General features: G+C 58.2%; 2 protein-coding genes across 2 annotated transcripts in view; one reads left to right on the forward strand and one right to left on the reverse strand.

The window, feature by feature from the left end:
* Nucleotides 1-3131, forward strand: part of TRPV4 (transient receptor potential cation channel subfamily V member 4) — a 35409-nt gene extending 32278 nt beyond the window's left edge. The window contains exons 14-16 of the mRNA XM_049619165.1: nt 284-411; nt 1807-1928; nt 2385-3131. Of these exons, the coding sequence (XP_049475122.1) occupies nt 284-411; nt 1807-1928; nt 2385-2542 (408 nt within the window). The 3' untranslated portion in view covers nt 2543-3131. The remainder of the gene's footprint in view (nt 1-283; nt 412-1806; nt 1929-2384) is intronic.
* A 7940-nt stretch (nt 3132-11071) lies between these two features.
* The window catches only part of FAM222A (family with sequence similarity 222 member A), a 55563-nt gene continuing 51262 nt past the window's right edge, over nt 11072-15372 (reverse strand). The window contains exon 3 of the mRNA XM_049619166.1: nt 11072-14316. Coding sequence (XP_049475123.1) covers nt 13034-14316 — 1283 coding nt within the window. The 3' untranslated portion in view covers nt 11072-13033. The remainder of the gene's footprint in view (nt 14317-15372) is intronic.

Here is a 15372-nt window from a genome sequence, read left to right on the forward strand (position 1 = left end):
GCGAGGATGGGCGACAGCAGCTGTCTCCTTTACGCGGGGCGGGTGCTCCCTGGTTTGCTCCAGTCCCCACCCCGCCCTAGTGTTCCCAACGGCGAGTGGTGACCTTGTGAGTGCGTCACAGGGCTCGGATCCTACTTCACTCATTTGTGCTCCTGCCGGGGCCCCTGTGGGTAGTGGAATGGATAACCCCGCCCACCCTGGCACCTTGAGGGCAGTAGGCGGTGGGGAGGGGAGTGGGGAGCGGGTGCTCACCGATGGCCTGCCCGCCCCTTCCTCCCTGCAGTGGGCCACCACCATTCTGGACATCGAGCGTTCCTTCCCCGTGTTCCTGAGGAAGGCCTTCCGCTCTGGCGAGATGGTGACCGTGGGCAAGAGCTCAGACGGCACCCCAGACCGCAGATGGTGCTTCAGGTGAGGCAGGGCAGAACCATCCTGCACAGATGGAGCCTCCTTATGCTTTCTACCCATTGCAACTTCCCAAGCCACTGAGTCCCCGATGGGCCCGAGTGGAGTTCGGTGCTATTGGGTGATGTTGGGCCAGTCGGTTTACTTCCCAGCCGCCGTTTCTTTATCCCTGAAATGGGGAGGATGATAGCACCGCCCCCCCCCCCCAGGCCAGCTGTGCGGATCAGATGCCTTAGCACGTGAAGGAAGCCCAGCTAGCACCCCATGCGCATTGGGTTGTCCACATGGCTCCTCTGTCCCTCGCTGGGGGGACAGCAGGGACCTGCAGGCATCATCTTCTACTGACAAAACAATGGGTGCACTTCAGTGCTTCGGCAGAAAGGGGAAACTGAGGAATGAGCCTCCCGGACTTGGGCCATTACCCGGGATGCACGGGGAGGGCCACCTTCTCAGGGGAACCCCTGGGTGACTCTTTTCTTTTAAGGTGACTCTTTGTAAAGCCATTGCCGGCATAGAGTACAACCATCATGTTTGGGGTCAGGCAAAGCCAGCGTCCTCCTCTGTGAAGTGGGGACGATGACAGCACCCACCCCACGGGCCAGCCAGCCAGTCCTGTTCTGTTTGGCTCCAGAGCTCAAATCCGGACTCCGATATGTCAGCTTTGTGACCTTGCGGGAACAGCGTTCAGAAACCTCAGTTCGCTGTAAAGGGAGGGGAGTGGATGGATCTTCCTTGCTGGGTCCTAGCACACGGAAATTGCCCGAAATATGGAGGTCGAATGAAAACAACAAAAAGTCACTCTAAAAGGGGAGAAGCGTATTGAGCCAGTTTGGGCCCAAGAGGCTGCCTCCTGCCTTTGCCGGGGAGAGGGTGTCAGGAAGGAGGGGGTCCGCTGCAGATGAAGGGAGAAGCACAACGGGGTGCATCCAGAGGAAGTTCGGGACGCTGTGGACCTTGAAGACACGATGCCACGTGAAAACAACCAGACACAGAAGGGCACACAGTGTACGATTCCATTTACATGAAATGTGCAGAATAGGGAAATCTACAGAGACAGAAAAAGCAGAACATGGGGTCCGGGCGTTACGGGGGCCGGCGGGGCAGGTAGTGGGAGTTACTGCTTCCCGGGTACAGAATTTCTGTGTGGGGTGATGGGAATATTGGAACTAGATAGCGGTGATGGTAACGCAAGCCTGGGAATATAGCTAATCCACTGAAGTGTATACTTAAAAAGGGATCAAAAGGCAAACGTTATGTTATGTGTATTTTACCAGAAGTTTTAGGAAAAGGAGGAGGATGTGCTGGGATGGCTGGAGCAGGGCGGCTGCCTGGGGGCGGGGAAGGGGTGCCGTCTCGGTGGGGGCTCCCCCCCGAACCGTTTGTCTGCTGTGGCCCCGGCAGGGTGGACGAGGTGAACTGGTCTCACTGGAACCAGAACTTGGGCATCATCAATGAGGACCCGGGCAAGAGCGAGAACTACCAGTACTATGGTTTCTCGCACACCGTGGGCCGGCTCCGGAGGGGTGAGTGCAAGCGGGTGGGGAGACTCGGGGGTGCAGAGCGGGGGGGCCCTGGTCATCCTCATCCCCGATTTGCTCTGAGCTGTCCTCTCCTCTTTCTGGGACTCGCCGCTCGCATCTATAGAATGGGAGGGCATGATGGGCTGGCTGTTGCCTTCGCTGCTTGTGCGTCCCTGGGATGCCCTTCCTCTACGCCGAGTGCATGAGACGCCGCACACAGGACATGGGCCCTCAGGCATTCTGCCTTGAGCTTGAATTCTGGCTCTTCCGTTCACTGCTGTGTGTTCCCGGGCGGCGCCTTGACCTCTCTGAGCCCCAGTTTCCGTGTCTATAACGATGGGGATAAGCACGCCTGCCCCTTTAGAGCACTACGGAGCGCCCGGTACACAGCAGGTGCTCGGTGTGTACGCGTGCGCTCTCTATCGACCCTCATCCTTCCCTCCGTCGTGCTCACAACAGATCGGTGGTCCTCGGTGGTGCCGCGCGTGGTGGAGCTGAACAAGAACTCAAACCCAGACGATGTGGTGGTGCCTCTGGACAACATGGGGACCCCCAGCTGCGACGGCCACCAGCAGAGTTACCCCCCCAAGTGGAGGACAGACGCTGCTCCCCTCTAGGGGCTGTGGGCGGGGCAGGGTCTCTGGCCTGCCGTCCAGCCCCGTCCCCCCGCCCACCTGTTTCTACTCCACCCGCATTTCAGTGGTGCCTCCCAGGGCATCCCCCACATGCTCCCTTGACCCCCAGAGGCGAGGGCCGGGCGGAGATGAAGGGGAGGCCCCAGGACCCTCTGGTCCCCAGGCTGCCGCCCCCCCAGCTCTGCCTCCCCACCTGGGCCACCAGGCTCCTGGCCGCCTGTCTTACTCCCATGGAGTCACATAAGCCAATGCCAGGGCCTCTCTGTCCCGGGGGGCCCCGACACCTGCCTCTCCATTATTTATTTGCTCTGCACTCAGGAAAGTGGTGTGATCCCTGCCCCCAAATGGAACCTGGGCCGAGACCTCAGGACCTCATTCCAGGTCACTGCCGGCCAGCCCCCAGCCCCAGCCGGCGCCCTGGGCTGCGCACAGCACCCTGCGCAGCAGCGGGGTGGCTTTGCTGTGGGGCCGGGGCCCTAGGGCGTGGGGCCGCGCCTGCGCCTGCGGTGTGTTCTGTAAAGGGTCTGGGATTTGTCGGTGCTCAATAAATGCGCATTCACTGATGGTGAAGATGGTGGGGGTGATGGTGGGGGGGGAGCGGTAATGGGCGTGGGGATGACAGCAACGAGGCGGGGGAGCTGAGAGATGCCGGTGGGGGCGGGGATGAGGAGGGGGGGGGGGGGGGGGCGATCATGCTGGGCGGGAGAGGAATGTTAGTAGGAGGAGAGAACGGAGGTGCGGGGAGAGTCATGTTGGCAGGAAGGAATAATGGTGGGACGGAGCGATGCCGGCAGGGGAGAGTAATGTTGGCGTGGGAAAGTAATGATGAGAAAGAGGAATGTTGGTGGGAAAGAGTAACAGTGGGAGAGAAACGTTAGTTGGAAGCGTAATGTGGGTGAGAAAGAGTGATGGTGGGGAGAGTAATATTGGTGGAAAGTAATATTGGGGGGAGAGTGATATTGGTGGAAAGAGTAAGATTGGTTGGGGAGAGTAATGTTGGTGGAGAGAGAGTAATGCAGGTGGGAAGAATAATGGCGGGCGAGAGTAATATTGGTGGGGGGAGAGTAATGGTGTGGGGAGAGTAATATTGGTGGAAAGTAATATTGGGGGGAGAGTGATATTGGTGGAAAGAGTAAGATTGGTTGGGGAGAGTAATGTTGGTGGAGAGAGAGTAATGCAGGTGGGAAGAATAATGGCGGGCGAGAGTAATATTGGTGGAAAGTAATATTGGGGGAGAGTGATATTGGTGGAAAGAGTAAGATTGGTTGGGGAGAGTAATGTTGGAGTGAAGAGAATGATGATGGTGGTTCTTTTTTCTCTCTTTCTAAGGGAGGAAACCTTTCCCCGAATGACCTCCCCTCTTGTATCATTGGCCAGAATAGGGTCACGTGTCTCCTGCTTCAGCCGGCGGGAAGCAGCAGTGTCCTAAAGCAGAGGGACACTTGGAGAAAGAGTGTCCCCAGCCAGGAATCCCTCTTGCCTGGGCGGGCCCACTAGGGTCTGCTTGCTACGGGGCTTTTTCCCCCGACGCCCAGCTGCACCCCAGCGGCTTTCTTCCGTCACTTGCCAATCTCTGTAACAGAGAAAGCCTGAGGTTCAGGACCTCTGAAAGGCAGAGCTGGCGCCGGGGATGACATTGGCTTCCCCTAGCCCACGGGGACCGAGAATGGGGGACGCTTACCGCGGAAAGTTGCAAGGTTGGTACCTGTGCTAGAGTGTGTCCGCGGCCCCAATTCCCCACTCTTCCCTTTGTCCGTGCCTTTGCGAGATAACCTCATGGTGTTCTCCCACTGTGGGCAAAGCGTAATTTTGCATCCCCGGCTTGGCTGTGAGATCTGTTTTAATCACCGCGTGCCAGTGGACATGCCTGGAGGACATGCCAGTGGACATGCCTGGACATCCCCGCCGGAGGAGGATGGGAGGAGATCTGTGGAGCCTGGGTGAGATCAGAGGAACCCCAAAGATGCATGAGAAAGAATGGTTTTTTTTTATGCCGATGAGTTTTTGTGATTTAAGCGCAAGCGTCGATGTTATGGCAATAGCTAGCGGATGCAGACCGTCCACTGCGCCCCACGTTTTAGATGAGGGACCCCAGGCTCAGAGAGGTGAAGACTCTTGCCCAGGGCACCTGGCTGGGGATTTGAACCCAGGTATTCTGTGCCCGCAGAGCCCATCCTGGAGAGAAAACACTGATCCCTGAGGGTGACAGGTGACAAGGCCAGGTCACTTTTGCCCTGAAGACCCCGGCTGTCGCCTGCTGTCTTGGCTGAGCCCTGAGACTGTCGGCTCCCATTTAGAACCCTCTCTCTCTTTGAACATACCCCTAACTTTATTCCAACCCGGATTTCTTATTATGTGCGTGTATGTGTATTTAATAATGATAAAGCACTTGTATGTCATATTTGACAGGAGAGCTTTTTTCATCTCAAGTTTAAAGCACTACTGGGAAATAATTAGTGCTACCAGAGTCAAAAACAATGGGACCCCATCAGAAAAGACAGTCTCAGAAACTCTCAGATCTTAATTGAACAATTACCTCTTATGCCTATGAATACTTCATTATTACATGCCCTGTTATTATTAGCTGTTATTATTGTTTTAGATGAATGCTGGGGATTTTTTAAAAATCAAAAGCCATTTTCAACCACACTGTTCATCTCCCCGGAACGCACGCGTCTGACATTTCCGAATGTAACGATGTCGTAGCCGGCAGTCTCCACGCCTCGCCCAGACGACCGTGTGTTCTGATCGTTTCAGTTGTTTGGACGGAGCCATTAAATACTCCAGGCCCCTGTTCCTACTGTTATCAATTTTTGGCTCCCTGGTAAAAACATTCGCACGAGAATCAAGCACCCCCTACCTTTTATTTTCCAGGAGTTCAAAGCCACCGTGGACAATGGGGAGATCTTTGTTCGCCCAAGCTTATGAGTTGAAGTGAAAAGTAGGGGTAGTGGTGGAGGCAGAGGACGGGATGGAAGGGGTGCTGGCAGTGGAGACCCAAGCCCAGGGAAGGAGAGCGGGCTCGGCATCTTCTGGTGGAAGGAGGAAGCAGGTGAACACGGAGTGTTAGGCGTTGTGCTCAGGGTTCTGCATTCACGTCTCAGGAACCATGTTTGGGAACTGACAGACAGGTGTTTGGTGCCTTTCCAGGAGTCACATGCCCTCTTCTTTCTCCACAGCACCTGTTTAGTTCAGAGTTCTTCACTCTGTTCCTCCGATCATGCGCTCCCCTGAGCCAACCACTGTGACTCTGTTTCCCTTACTAGGGATTGGTAGAGGAATGGCCACGTGAACCAGTTCTGACCTATAAGACAGAAGTCTGCTGAAGGAAGAGGGGGCTTCTGGGAAAATAAGGGCAATCTAGGAAGACACTGTCTTCTCCTTTGCTGGGCACTCTCAGGTCTGTGATGCGATGCCTGGAACTGCAGCAGCCATTTTGTGACCATAAAGGGGTTTAGTGGAATAGAAGGATGAGAAAGGGTCTTCGATGATACCGTCGAGCTGCTGAATTAACCAACCCTGGGGCCGCCCTACCTTAAGGCTTCTTATGGTTGTTTGAGATGATCCTTTTTCTTTCTCATTTAACAACCGAGTCAGGGTTTCTTGATACTTTGCCCAAATCAGAATACATTTTTATCACCATTTTACAGATGAAGAAAGTGAGACCCCATGAAGTGAACACCCTTGCCTAAGAACACGCAGCTTAGATGTGGTGGAGTCAGGATTTGCCCCCTCTGTCTTAGGAGGAGAACCCTTCTAGGAGGTTGGCGGGATTTTTTTTTTCCCTTAGTGTTTTGGCCTTTCCAGAGCATGTGCACATTCCATTTCTCCATGGTAACATCTGTGATGGCTTCTAACGGGAGAGGACAGAGGAGTTTGGGTGGAACTGGGACTTGAATCCAGGTGCCCAGTGACATCAGAGAGAGGCCCGCTTGCTCTTAGCCCCCCTCGGTTTGGGACGCATCCACTGGATCCCACACAGCAGCCTTTGGCTGGAGCAGGGTGGGACTGCGGATCCTGGAGATTGGCCACCAGGGGCCGCTGTAGTCACACCCGGGGGCCTCCTCAGAGGAGGCCAGAGGGAACTTGGAAGCAGCCAATTTAGTTGGAAAGAACCCCTAGCTGAGCTCCCCATGGGGTATGTCCCCAGGCTGTAAGACTCAGGAAGTCCCGCACCTCCCAACAACGAGAGAAGGAGAGAAGGTGGCCCAGATCTGCCTGGGGAGAGTCTAGACCTAGTTGCTGTGTGCCCTCAGGCAAGTTGCCTTCCCTCTCTGAACCTCACTTTTGTCATTTTCAAAATAGGGGTACTCACTCCCACTTGTCGAATGAAGTCTTCCCGTCTCTTCTTGGGGGTCCTTTCCCCTCTTTGGGCCTAGCTCAACACGGTGGACAAGGACCAACTAGGATGTGGTGGCCCCAGAATTGAGGCCCAATGACTCCAGGCCAGGGTTGGATTCCAGCCGTTGCTCTGCCACAAATTCATTAGGAGTCTTTGTGCTGCAACCGGGGAAACAGATCCGCACATCACCAGAGAGAAGGACTTAGTTTCCCTAATTGCAGTACAAGAGGTAGGACTCAGTATTTCCTGAAGTATTTGTTCTTTGGGATATTAGTGGATAGAAACAAAAACTTAGGGAGGGCACCTGGACAGCTCAGTCGGAAGCGTCAGACTCTCGGTTTTTGGCTCAGGTCATGATCTCACAGTTCATGAGTTCGAGCCCCGCGTTGGGCTCCACACTGACAGTTCGAGCTTGTTTGGGATTCTCTGTCTCTGCTTCTCCCTGGCTCGTGAATGCGACTCTCTCCCTCTCTCTCAAAAATAAATAGGGGCACGTGGGTGGCTCAGTCAGTTGAGCATCCAACTTCAGCTCAGGTCATGGTCTTACAGTTTGTGGGTTCGAGCCCCGTGTCGGGCTCTGTGCTGACAGCTCAGAGCCCGGAGCCTGCTTCAGAATCTGTGTCTCCCTCTCTCTCTGCCCCTCCCCTGCGCATGTTCAGTCTCTCTCTCTCTCTCTCTCTCTCTCTCTCTCTCAAAAATAAATAAACATTAATAAGCATCCGACTTTGGCTCAGGTCATGATCTTGCAGTTCGTGAGCTCTTGCCCCACATCAGGCTCTGTGCTGACAGCTCCGAGCCTGGAGTCTGCTTCGGATTCTGTGTCTCCCTCTTTCTCTGCTCCTCCCCCCGCTCACGCTCTGTCTCTGCCTCTCAAAAATGAATAAACTTAAAAAAAATTAAAAATAAACAAACATTAAAAAAAAGAACTAAAAAAAAGTTAGGGAAATGCTGGGTTAAAAGGATGGATACTTTGCCTGCAGGACTTTTCAGAGCCTTTAATATGCTAATATGATTTGGGCATCTCCAAGGTAGAGGGAGAGGGATGCATCTGTTTTGGACCTCTTTTTACATGGAAACGCACTTTCCAAGGTGAAAGCAGCTGGAGTAGGTGATGACAGAAATAACACACCTAACTTTGGGGGCATCTTCTCTAAAGCGGATTCTGTTCCCTAGGGGACTTGGCCACCTGTTTCCTAATGTTCAACCGCACACGGTGATAATGCGACTTGGTGACTGAATTAGATAATACCAGTCTCTTTACAGTGGAGAAATAGGCAGCTCAGAGAGGGGTGGTCACTTGCCAAAGGCCACATGCTCATGAGGGGCAGTGTCAACCTTGGAACCAGGTCTTTCTGATCCTCTAACCCCACTGCCCTCAGGCAGGTCCCTCTCACAGGGCCCATTTACCCTGTCATTCTGATCACACATCACCTGGTGACATCCCGTCCTTCAGATGCCACGACCTCCTTTGACAGATCTGGAATCGAGGCCACACAAGTCCCCCCAGGGTCACCTATGGAGTGGAAGAGTTACTGAAGCCAGTTTCCCGGCCTCCTTCCCTCCGGCCACCACGGTCCTAGTGAGCTGGCCGTGCTGGTGATTTGAACAGAAATCCTTCAGTCCACCCGCCCCCCTAGCTGGGCTCCACCTTCCAGGCCCGCGCAGGGGGCGGGTGGGACCACGAGGGCCCTTTTTTATTTATTTATTTTTTTTTTTTAACGTTTATTTATTTTTGAGACAGAGAGAGACAGAGCATGAACGGGGGAGGGTCACAGAGAGAGGGAGACACAGAATCTGAAACAGGCTCCAGGCTCTGAGCTGTCAGCACAGAGCCCTACGCGGGGCTCAAACCACCGACCGCGAGATCGTGACCTAAGCCGAAGTCGGACGCTTAACCGACCAAGCCACCCAGGCGCCCCACGAGGGCCCTTTAAGGGAGCCTGGAATGCGCAGGCGCAGTGGGACAGGGTGCACGTGTGGGGGCGGAGTCTCGGTGCAGCTGGAAGCCCTAGCGTTGGTTCGAGGTCGCTGCGGGGCAAGTTCAGGGGTTGACGTGGTCTCAGGTTCCCCTCTCCAGAAGTGGGGAGGGGCTCTGAAGGCTGGCACATGGGTCAAGAAAGCACAGAGCTTCCCGGAAAGGTGAGTGTCCCCCGTACCGGACCCTCCACTGAAATATTTGCCCAGGCTCTCAGGCCCCTCGCGGGCAGCTCTGGAGTCTGTAAGATGGGGTGGTCTTGTAGCCCTTGTTAATGAAGTAAGTGCTAATAATCCTCGAAGTTCCGTGCCAGCCACGTGTGGCTACCGCGTGGGACAGTTCAGCTCTCAGGGGTGTGAGCCCACAGCAGGAGGAGCCTGGGGTCGCCAGGAGGGGCTTGGAGACAGGGAAGGGCTTTCAGCTCTGGTTGGGGAGGGGGGGGACAGACAGAGGGCAGATTGTTCCCTCTGCCCCTTGACCCAGCACCACACCCTGCAGCCGGCAGTGGGGGCCCCAAGGCTGGACCTTTGTGCTGGAGCCCAGGGGGCCACATCTGGGGCTTGGTGGTAGTTTATTGTTCTCCGCAAAGCGCGGCAGGTCAGAGGTCAGACAGGCCTGGGTTCGATCCCAGCTGCTTCGCCCTCCTCCGGCCTCAGCTGAGGCCGGGCAAAGCGATTGCCCTCCCTGGGGGCGTCACTAGCCTCACCTGGGACACGGGGACGTGCACCCGTATCGTGAATGGTCGTGGCGACTAACACCGTTTAGCACCGAGCCTGGTGACCAGTGTGCCTGGGGTGACTGTGGGCCCTTGGTGATTGTAGCGTCGATAGTAACGTCGTGGTCGCCTGCACTGCGAGGCGGTGATATAAAGGGCAGGGCTGCGGCATGTCAGCATGGTGATTCTGGAAGGCTCTTCGCGCTCAGCGAGTTCAGCTCCTAGGAAGAAGGAGCCCGGCCAAGGCGCCGGGGGAAGCCGGTGCTAGGGCAGGGCCAGAACCCCAGCCGGACCCTGGGGCCCGCCCCAGCCTGTCTGTGCCACGTGCCCCCACCGCCCACGGCGCAGGCCCCGCCCCACAAAGGTGGAGCCTTTCCCGGATAGGAGGCGGGTCCTCAATCTGCAATTCCAGCATCTCCAAATGGACAGGTGGCTCCAGGCTTGCCTCCGTGTGCTCCCCTGATGCCCCTGGCCGTGGGCCCAGGACGTGGGGACCTGGGCTACCGGGAGATCACGTTGGTGCGGAGGTGGCCCCTGGGAACAGCTGAGCCACAGGCCGCCATCCAGCCCTGAATCTAGCCCTAGACCCTGTCTCTCTGCCCCTCTCCAAGTTCCAGAACGGCGCTTTCGTGTTCTTGAATTCCCTCGCTGGTCCAGGGTCACTCGGAGGAGCAAAGCTCCGACTCCAGCCTGCTTCTAGCTCACTCCAGAGTCTGGGCCTTCTGGGCTGCCCACCTCCAGGGACCTCCTCGGCACTGCGCGGCCCCAGGCGGGCTGCAGCTCTGCGTGAGGGCGGAGGCTGCCCGAGCCCGGGGGGCGGGGCCTGACGCTCCCCTCCTGTCGGTCCGCCAGGCCATCCTCGGGTTCTGCGTTCTCATCCCGTAAGACGGGGATGACTTTGTTGCATACGTACCTGATGCAGCTGCTGTGAGACTCCCATTTCAGGAGGTCAGAAAAGCTCTTTGTCAACTGCTCTCTGCTTCCCACTTATGATCACCCCCAGCAGCCTGCCTGGCAGTACCTTCTCAGCTTGTCACCAGCAGGACCCCGGGGCTCCCCAGGGCGTGACAGTGATGTGCAGAAGGGCCTGGGTCCCGCCCTGGCACCCAGGTGGGGCTCGGAGCATGGGAAGGGAGGCCTGCATCAAACAAACTGGGGGTGGGGCTCCTGGGGGCTCAGTCAGTTAAGCGTCCCACTTGGGCTCAGGTCATGATCTCATGGTTCGTGGGTTCAGGCCCTGTGTCGGCTCTCTGCTGTCAGCACACAGCCCGCTTCACAAACTCCGTCCCTCTCTCTGCCTCTCCCCTGCTCGCTCTGCCTCTCAAAAATAATAAACTTAAAAAAAAATTTTTAAAAACTTAAAAAAAATAACAACGAAAACAAACTGGGGGCTCCCCAGGTCCCCCAGGCCGGATGGCGGGCTCCCCTGCCCGGGGAGAGGGCAGAGACAGGATGTGAAAAAGAGTCCATGCTGTGGGGTCCAGACCCCAACTTTTCAGAATTGCTGTGTGACTTTAGGCAGGTCACCTAACATCTCTGAGCCTCGGTTTCTTCCTCTGACACCTACTACCTTGCAAGGATGTGGCGAGGCTCCAGTGAGATACAGTGTGTATGAACGTGCCCAGCACAAAGTTAGGTGCCCGAAGAATGCCAAGTGTCCCGGGGTGGGGGGGTCTGCAGATCTCCAGGTGCCGGGGCCTGGAGTGGGTGTGTGCTGGGGCTGGCCAGGGAGAAGGTCACTGCCACAGCCACTCTGGCCTGCCCACGGCCATACTGGCCCATGGACGCCTGGAGCGGGTCAGGCATAGGGGAAAAGCTGGGAAGGCATTTCGTGATGCAGGGAGACACCATCCCCAGACCACCTCGGCACCATTCGGGGAACGAGCCAAGGGGCCCGGGCTTGGTTCTGTCTCAGCCGCTCTGTAGACCGGTCGCCGGCCACGACCCAGTGGCCTTCCGCCTGTGCGCGGACATGTCAACGGGGTAAATAACGGTGTCTACCTTGAAAGAGCTGGAAAAGGAAATGAAACACTGAATGCAGAGTGGCCGGCGGGTGCCAGGAGGTTCCTGGCCTGCTTCCTCAGGGCTCCAAGCCCGGTCGGCAGCGGGGGAGACAGCCCGTTTTACTCCTGGGGGAGGGAGGACAGAACAAAACAATTCCACAGCTGAGACACCATCTGTGTTTTCCTTTTTTTTTCTTTCTCTTCGTTTTTAAAACAATATAGTGCAGACTGCACTTCTCACAGTAGAATATAATGGTCAATTTTAGTATAAAAAAAAAACATTCTCAGAGATTTGTAAATGCACTTAGTGCTCGAACAGGCCTTGGAGAGATACAGTACCGCTTCCGGAGTGCCAGAGGGGCCGGGACTTGGGGAATTCGGGCCTTGGGGACTGAAGAGGGGGCTCCTTGCCTGCCTCCCCGTGGTGTGGGGTGGGCCTTGGAGGGCAGCTTGCAGGAAAGGCGTTGGATTGGGTCTCCCAGTTAAAACCAGTAGGTTGCCTCTCACTGGCTCTGAGGAGAACCCCTGAGGAAGGCAGGGCAGGGTCCCTCTGACTGGTGTCTAAGATGGCAGGCCCACCGTTAGCCCCTGTGGTGCCTTTGTGCGAATAGGAAAATGGCGCCCCTTCCTCAAGATTCAGAAAACTGCCGTAATAAATATACATGTCTAGGATGCAAATGGTGTCTCCTTGGACGAGGTGCCCTTGTGCGGTGCACAGCCTGTACAGCCGTGCCCAGCAGCCCTGTAAGATGTGGAGAGAAAGGGGACGGTGGTAGTACGGGGTCTGGAGGGTGGGGATGGGGGTGTAATTCTGTTTGGGGAAGAGATGGGAGGAGGGAAGGAGAATCTAGAGGAGGAGGAGCAGGGGGACTGGTGGTCCTTGGAGCCTCTCTCAGAGTGGTGGCCTTCACTTGGATTGGCCAGTGGGGGACACTGTAGGCCCTGTGACTTCCTATACCCCCTCTCTGCTCCTTTTCCAGGAGACGGGGAGCCCGTGGGGGGAGGAGCTCTCTGACCCCTGGGGGCTGCTCTGACCCCACCCTGACTCTGGACCATCACATTTCCTCCTGTGTCCCCCCGTGGCCTGAGCCCCTCTCTTGGGAAAGCCAGAAAGAACCATTCCTGTTTTAAAGTGGTTTCTCTCTCCCTGCCTCTGCCAGCTTGGATGGAGGAAGTGGTGGACGTCAGTGGTGGTCCTGGGCCCTCCCCGTGTCCTCGGGCAGCCGATAGCAGGGAGGGGCCTTGGGCAGAAAGGCGGCCCCGCCACTCCCCATCAGGTGGCCGCACGGCAGCAGCCCGCCCGGCTTCCCTGTGGGCACCCACGGGCACTCGGGCACAGGGCGAGGCTGGGCGCCCCTGTGCGCCGCCCACCCTGTTCTGCGGCCTGCCTTCCCGCTCGACGCCCTGTCCGTCTGTCCACGCGTCCACCGGGCAGGCCTTATCTGTAGACGGGCAGGCGGATGTGGGCGTGCTGGTGGTCGAGCAGCCGGGGCACAGCCACGGTCTCGTAGCCCTTGCCCAGCATCTGCTCCTTGATGCAGGGCGGCCGGATGTCATTGATGAGATACTCCAGCGACTGCAGGCTGCTGCTCAGCACGGCTGTGTTGCACACGCTCTTGCTGGGCAGGCCCGAGAGGGCCTCCACGGGGGGGCCCGCCAGCTCCCGGGGCGCCCCCGGCCCCAGCTCCGTGACGGCCACGGCCGCCGCCGGGTTGTAGCAATCGCTGGTGGGAGTCACCAGCACGCTGTTCCAGGGAGCGGCGAAGTACTGGCCCACAGTGAAGCCGGTGGGCAGCCCCATGGCGCAGCTGAGGGGCGACCCGCTGGCCCGCTCGTACACCCGCCCCCCGCACGCCTCGGGGGACTTGCTGGCCGCCGTGCCGCCGCTGTAGGCCCTCAGCGGCTGGGGTGGGGGTGGGGGCGGCTTCTGCGGCCACAGCAGGTAATCCAGGCCCCCGTCGGCGTACCCTGCAGGCTTGGTGGCCCCAGCCAACGTCGAGGCCGCCGTGCCGCCCTGGCCCAGCTCGGCACCTTTCCTGCAGTCGGGCAGGCCGGCGGCAGCGGCCGAGTAGGCCATGCCGGGGAAGCTGGGCACGGGGCCGTGCTTGGCCGGGCTGGGGTGGGGACCGGCTACGGCCTGGCAGGCGGCAGGCGCGGCGCCCGGGGCCTGGCACTGCTGGTTGAGCTGGTAGAGGATGCTGTGGATGGAGGGCAGGTTGGAAGGCGGCAGGGGCAGGCCGCGGCCAGGCAGGGGGATGACGGAGGCGGCGGTGGCGGCGGCCGCGGGCAGGCCGGGTGGTGGGGCGGGTGCCTCAGGTGGCTTGGGGTAGGCCAGGGGCCCCAGAGTGCTGGGCGCCGGGTAGGGCGCGATGCCCACCTGCACAGCAGCTGGTGACAGCTTGGTCCGCTTGCCCTCGGCGCTCTTGAGCACGCTTTTGGCAGGCCCGGCAGGCGCGGCGCTGCCGGAGGAGGAGACGGCGGCCTTGACAATGGCCAGCAGGCCCTGGTAGCCGGCGGCGTGCTGCGGGTAGGGGCTGTAGCGCTGGCCGCTGGTGTCATAGCCGTTGACCGTGCGGCCCAGGTGCTTGTGCTGGGGCACCCGGATGTTGGTGGGGAAGATCTTGATGGACAGCGGGCTGTTGGCCACCTTCTCGGCATAGGCGTCCAGCTCGGCCGGGCTCGGGTAGCGGGACGAATGCATGGAGCTGGTGGCCGTCTCGCCTGCAGAGATAAGCGGAGAGGAAAGCACAGGTGAGGGCTGACCCTGCGACCCGGGGAGGTGGTGTGGCCACAGCCCTGCCACTCCCTCCTCTGGTTCCCCATTTGCCCCCTCGCCCCTCCGTTTGTCCCTTCTAAACCCCAGAGCTTCGCCTTGGGTGTAAGGTACAGAAAGCAAACTGCATGCATCATAAGCTGAGCTTTCACGGACGGAAGGCGCTGGGCCGAGAGATGGGTGACTGCCGGTCCCCCCAGAGTGTCGCCTGCGACTCCGCCCAAGCGCACAGCCGTCCTGACTTCCGATGGCAGCGTCTGTACACGCGGGCTGGAATCCCGCCACGCGTCCTCGGCCGCATCGGCCTCTGCCACCCAAGGTGTTTTGTGAGGTTCACTCAGGTGGCCGTGGTTCGCGCTTCCTCACGGCCGTGTGGTCCTCGTGTGGACTCCTCCTTCCTGCTGCTGACGGCATTTGGGTGGTTTCCAGTTTGGGGCTGACACACACACACTGCCACGCTTCCTGGTGTGCGAGTACCCAGTGAGTTCTCTTGGGACTTTGCCCGGGACGGGGATTCGGGGCAGGTGAACCTGCAGCTTCAGGAGAAGACACCCCACGCTTTGCCAAGGAGCCTGTGCCGGGCCGCGCTCCCCCGGCGGAAAACAGGAGTTCCGGGGGCTCCGCACCCTCACTGATGCTTGGCGCCCCCGTCTTCACACCACACTGGTGGCAGGCCCTTCCTCCTATTTCTTCGTCATCCTCTCTGTGCCTCCCTTGGTGGGATGGGATGTAAAATGGGATGTAAAATGGGATGATGGCCACCTGCTGACCTCTATGGGATGGTTAAATGTGTTGCTATGTGAACAGAGCCCAGCACAAGGCCTGAGACAGACAGGAGCTGCTCCGTTGTCTTTCGTCGGTTGCTCACATGACCTGCCTTGATCAGCAGGCAGGGGAGGAGGGGTTTTAGCCACAGTGGCTGCCCGTCCCATCCCCAAGTCTGCCTGTCACCTACAAGGCCAGGGTGGTAACCACTGCCTCTTCTGCACACTGTCATTGTGGGG

This window comes from Panthera uncia (assembly GCF_023721935.1).
Source record: "Panthera uncia isolate 11264 chromosome D3 unlocalized genomic scaffold, Puncia_PCG_1.0 HiC_scaffold_8, whole genome shotgun sequence".
Classification (NCBI taxonomy): Eukaryota; Metazoa; Chordata; class Mammalia; order Carnivora; family Felidae; genus Panthera; species Panthera uncia.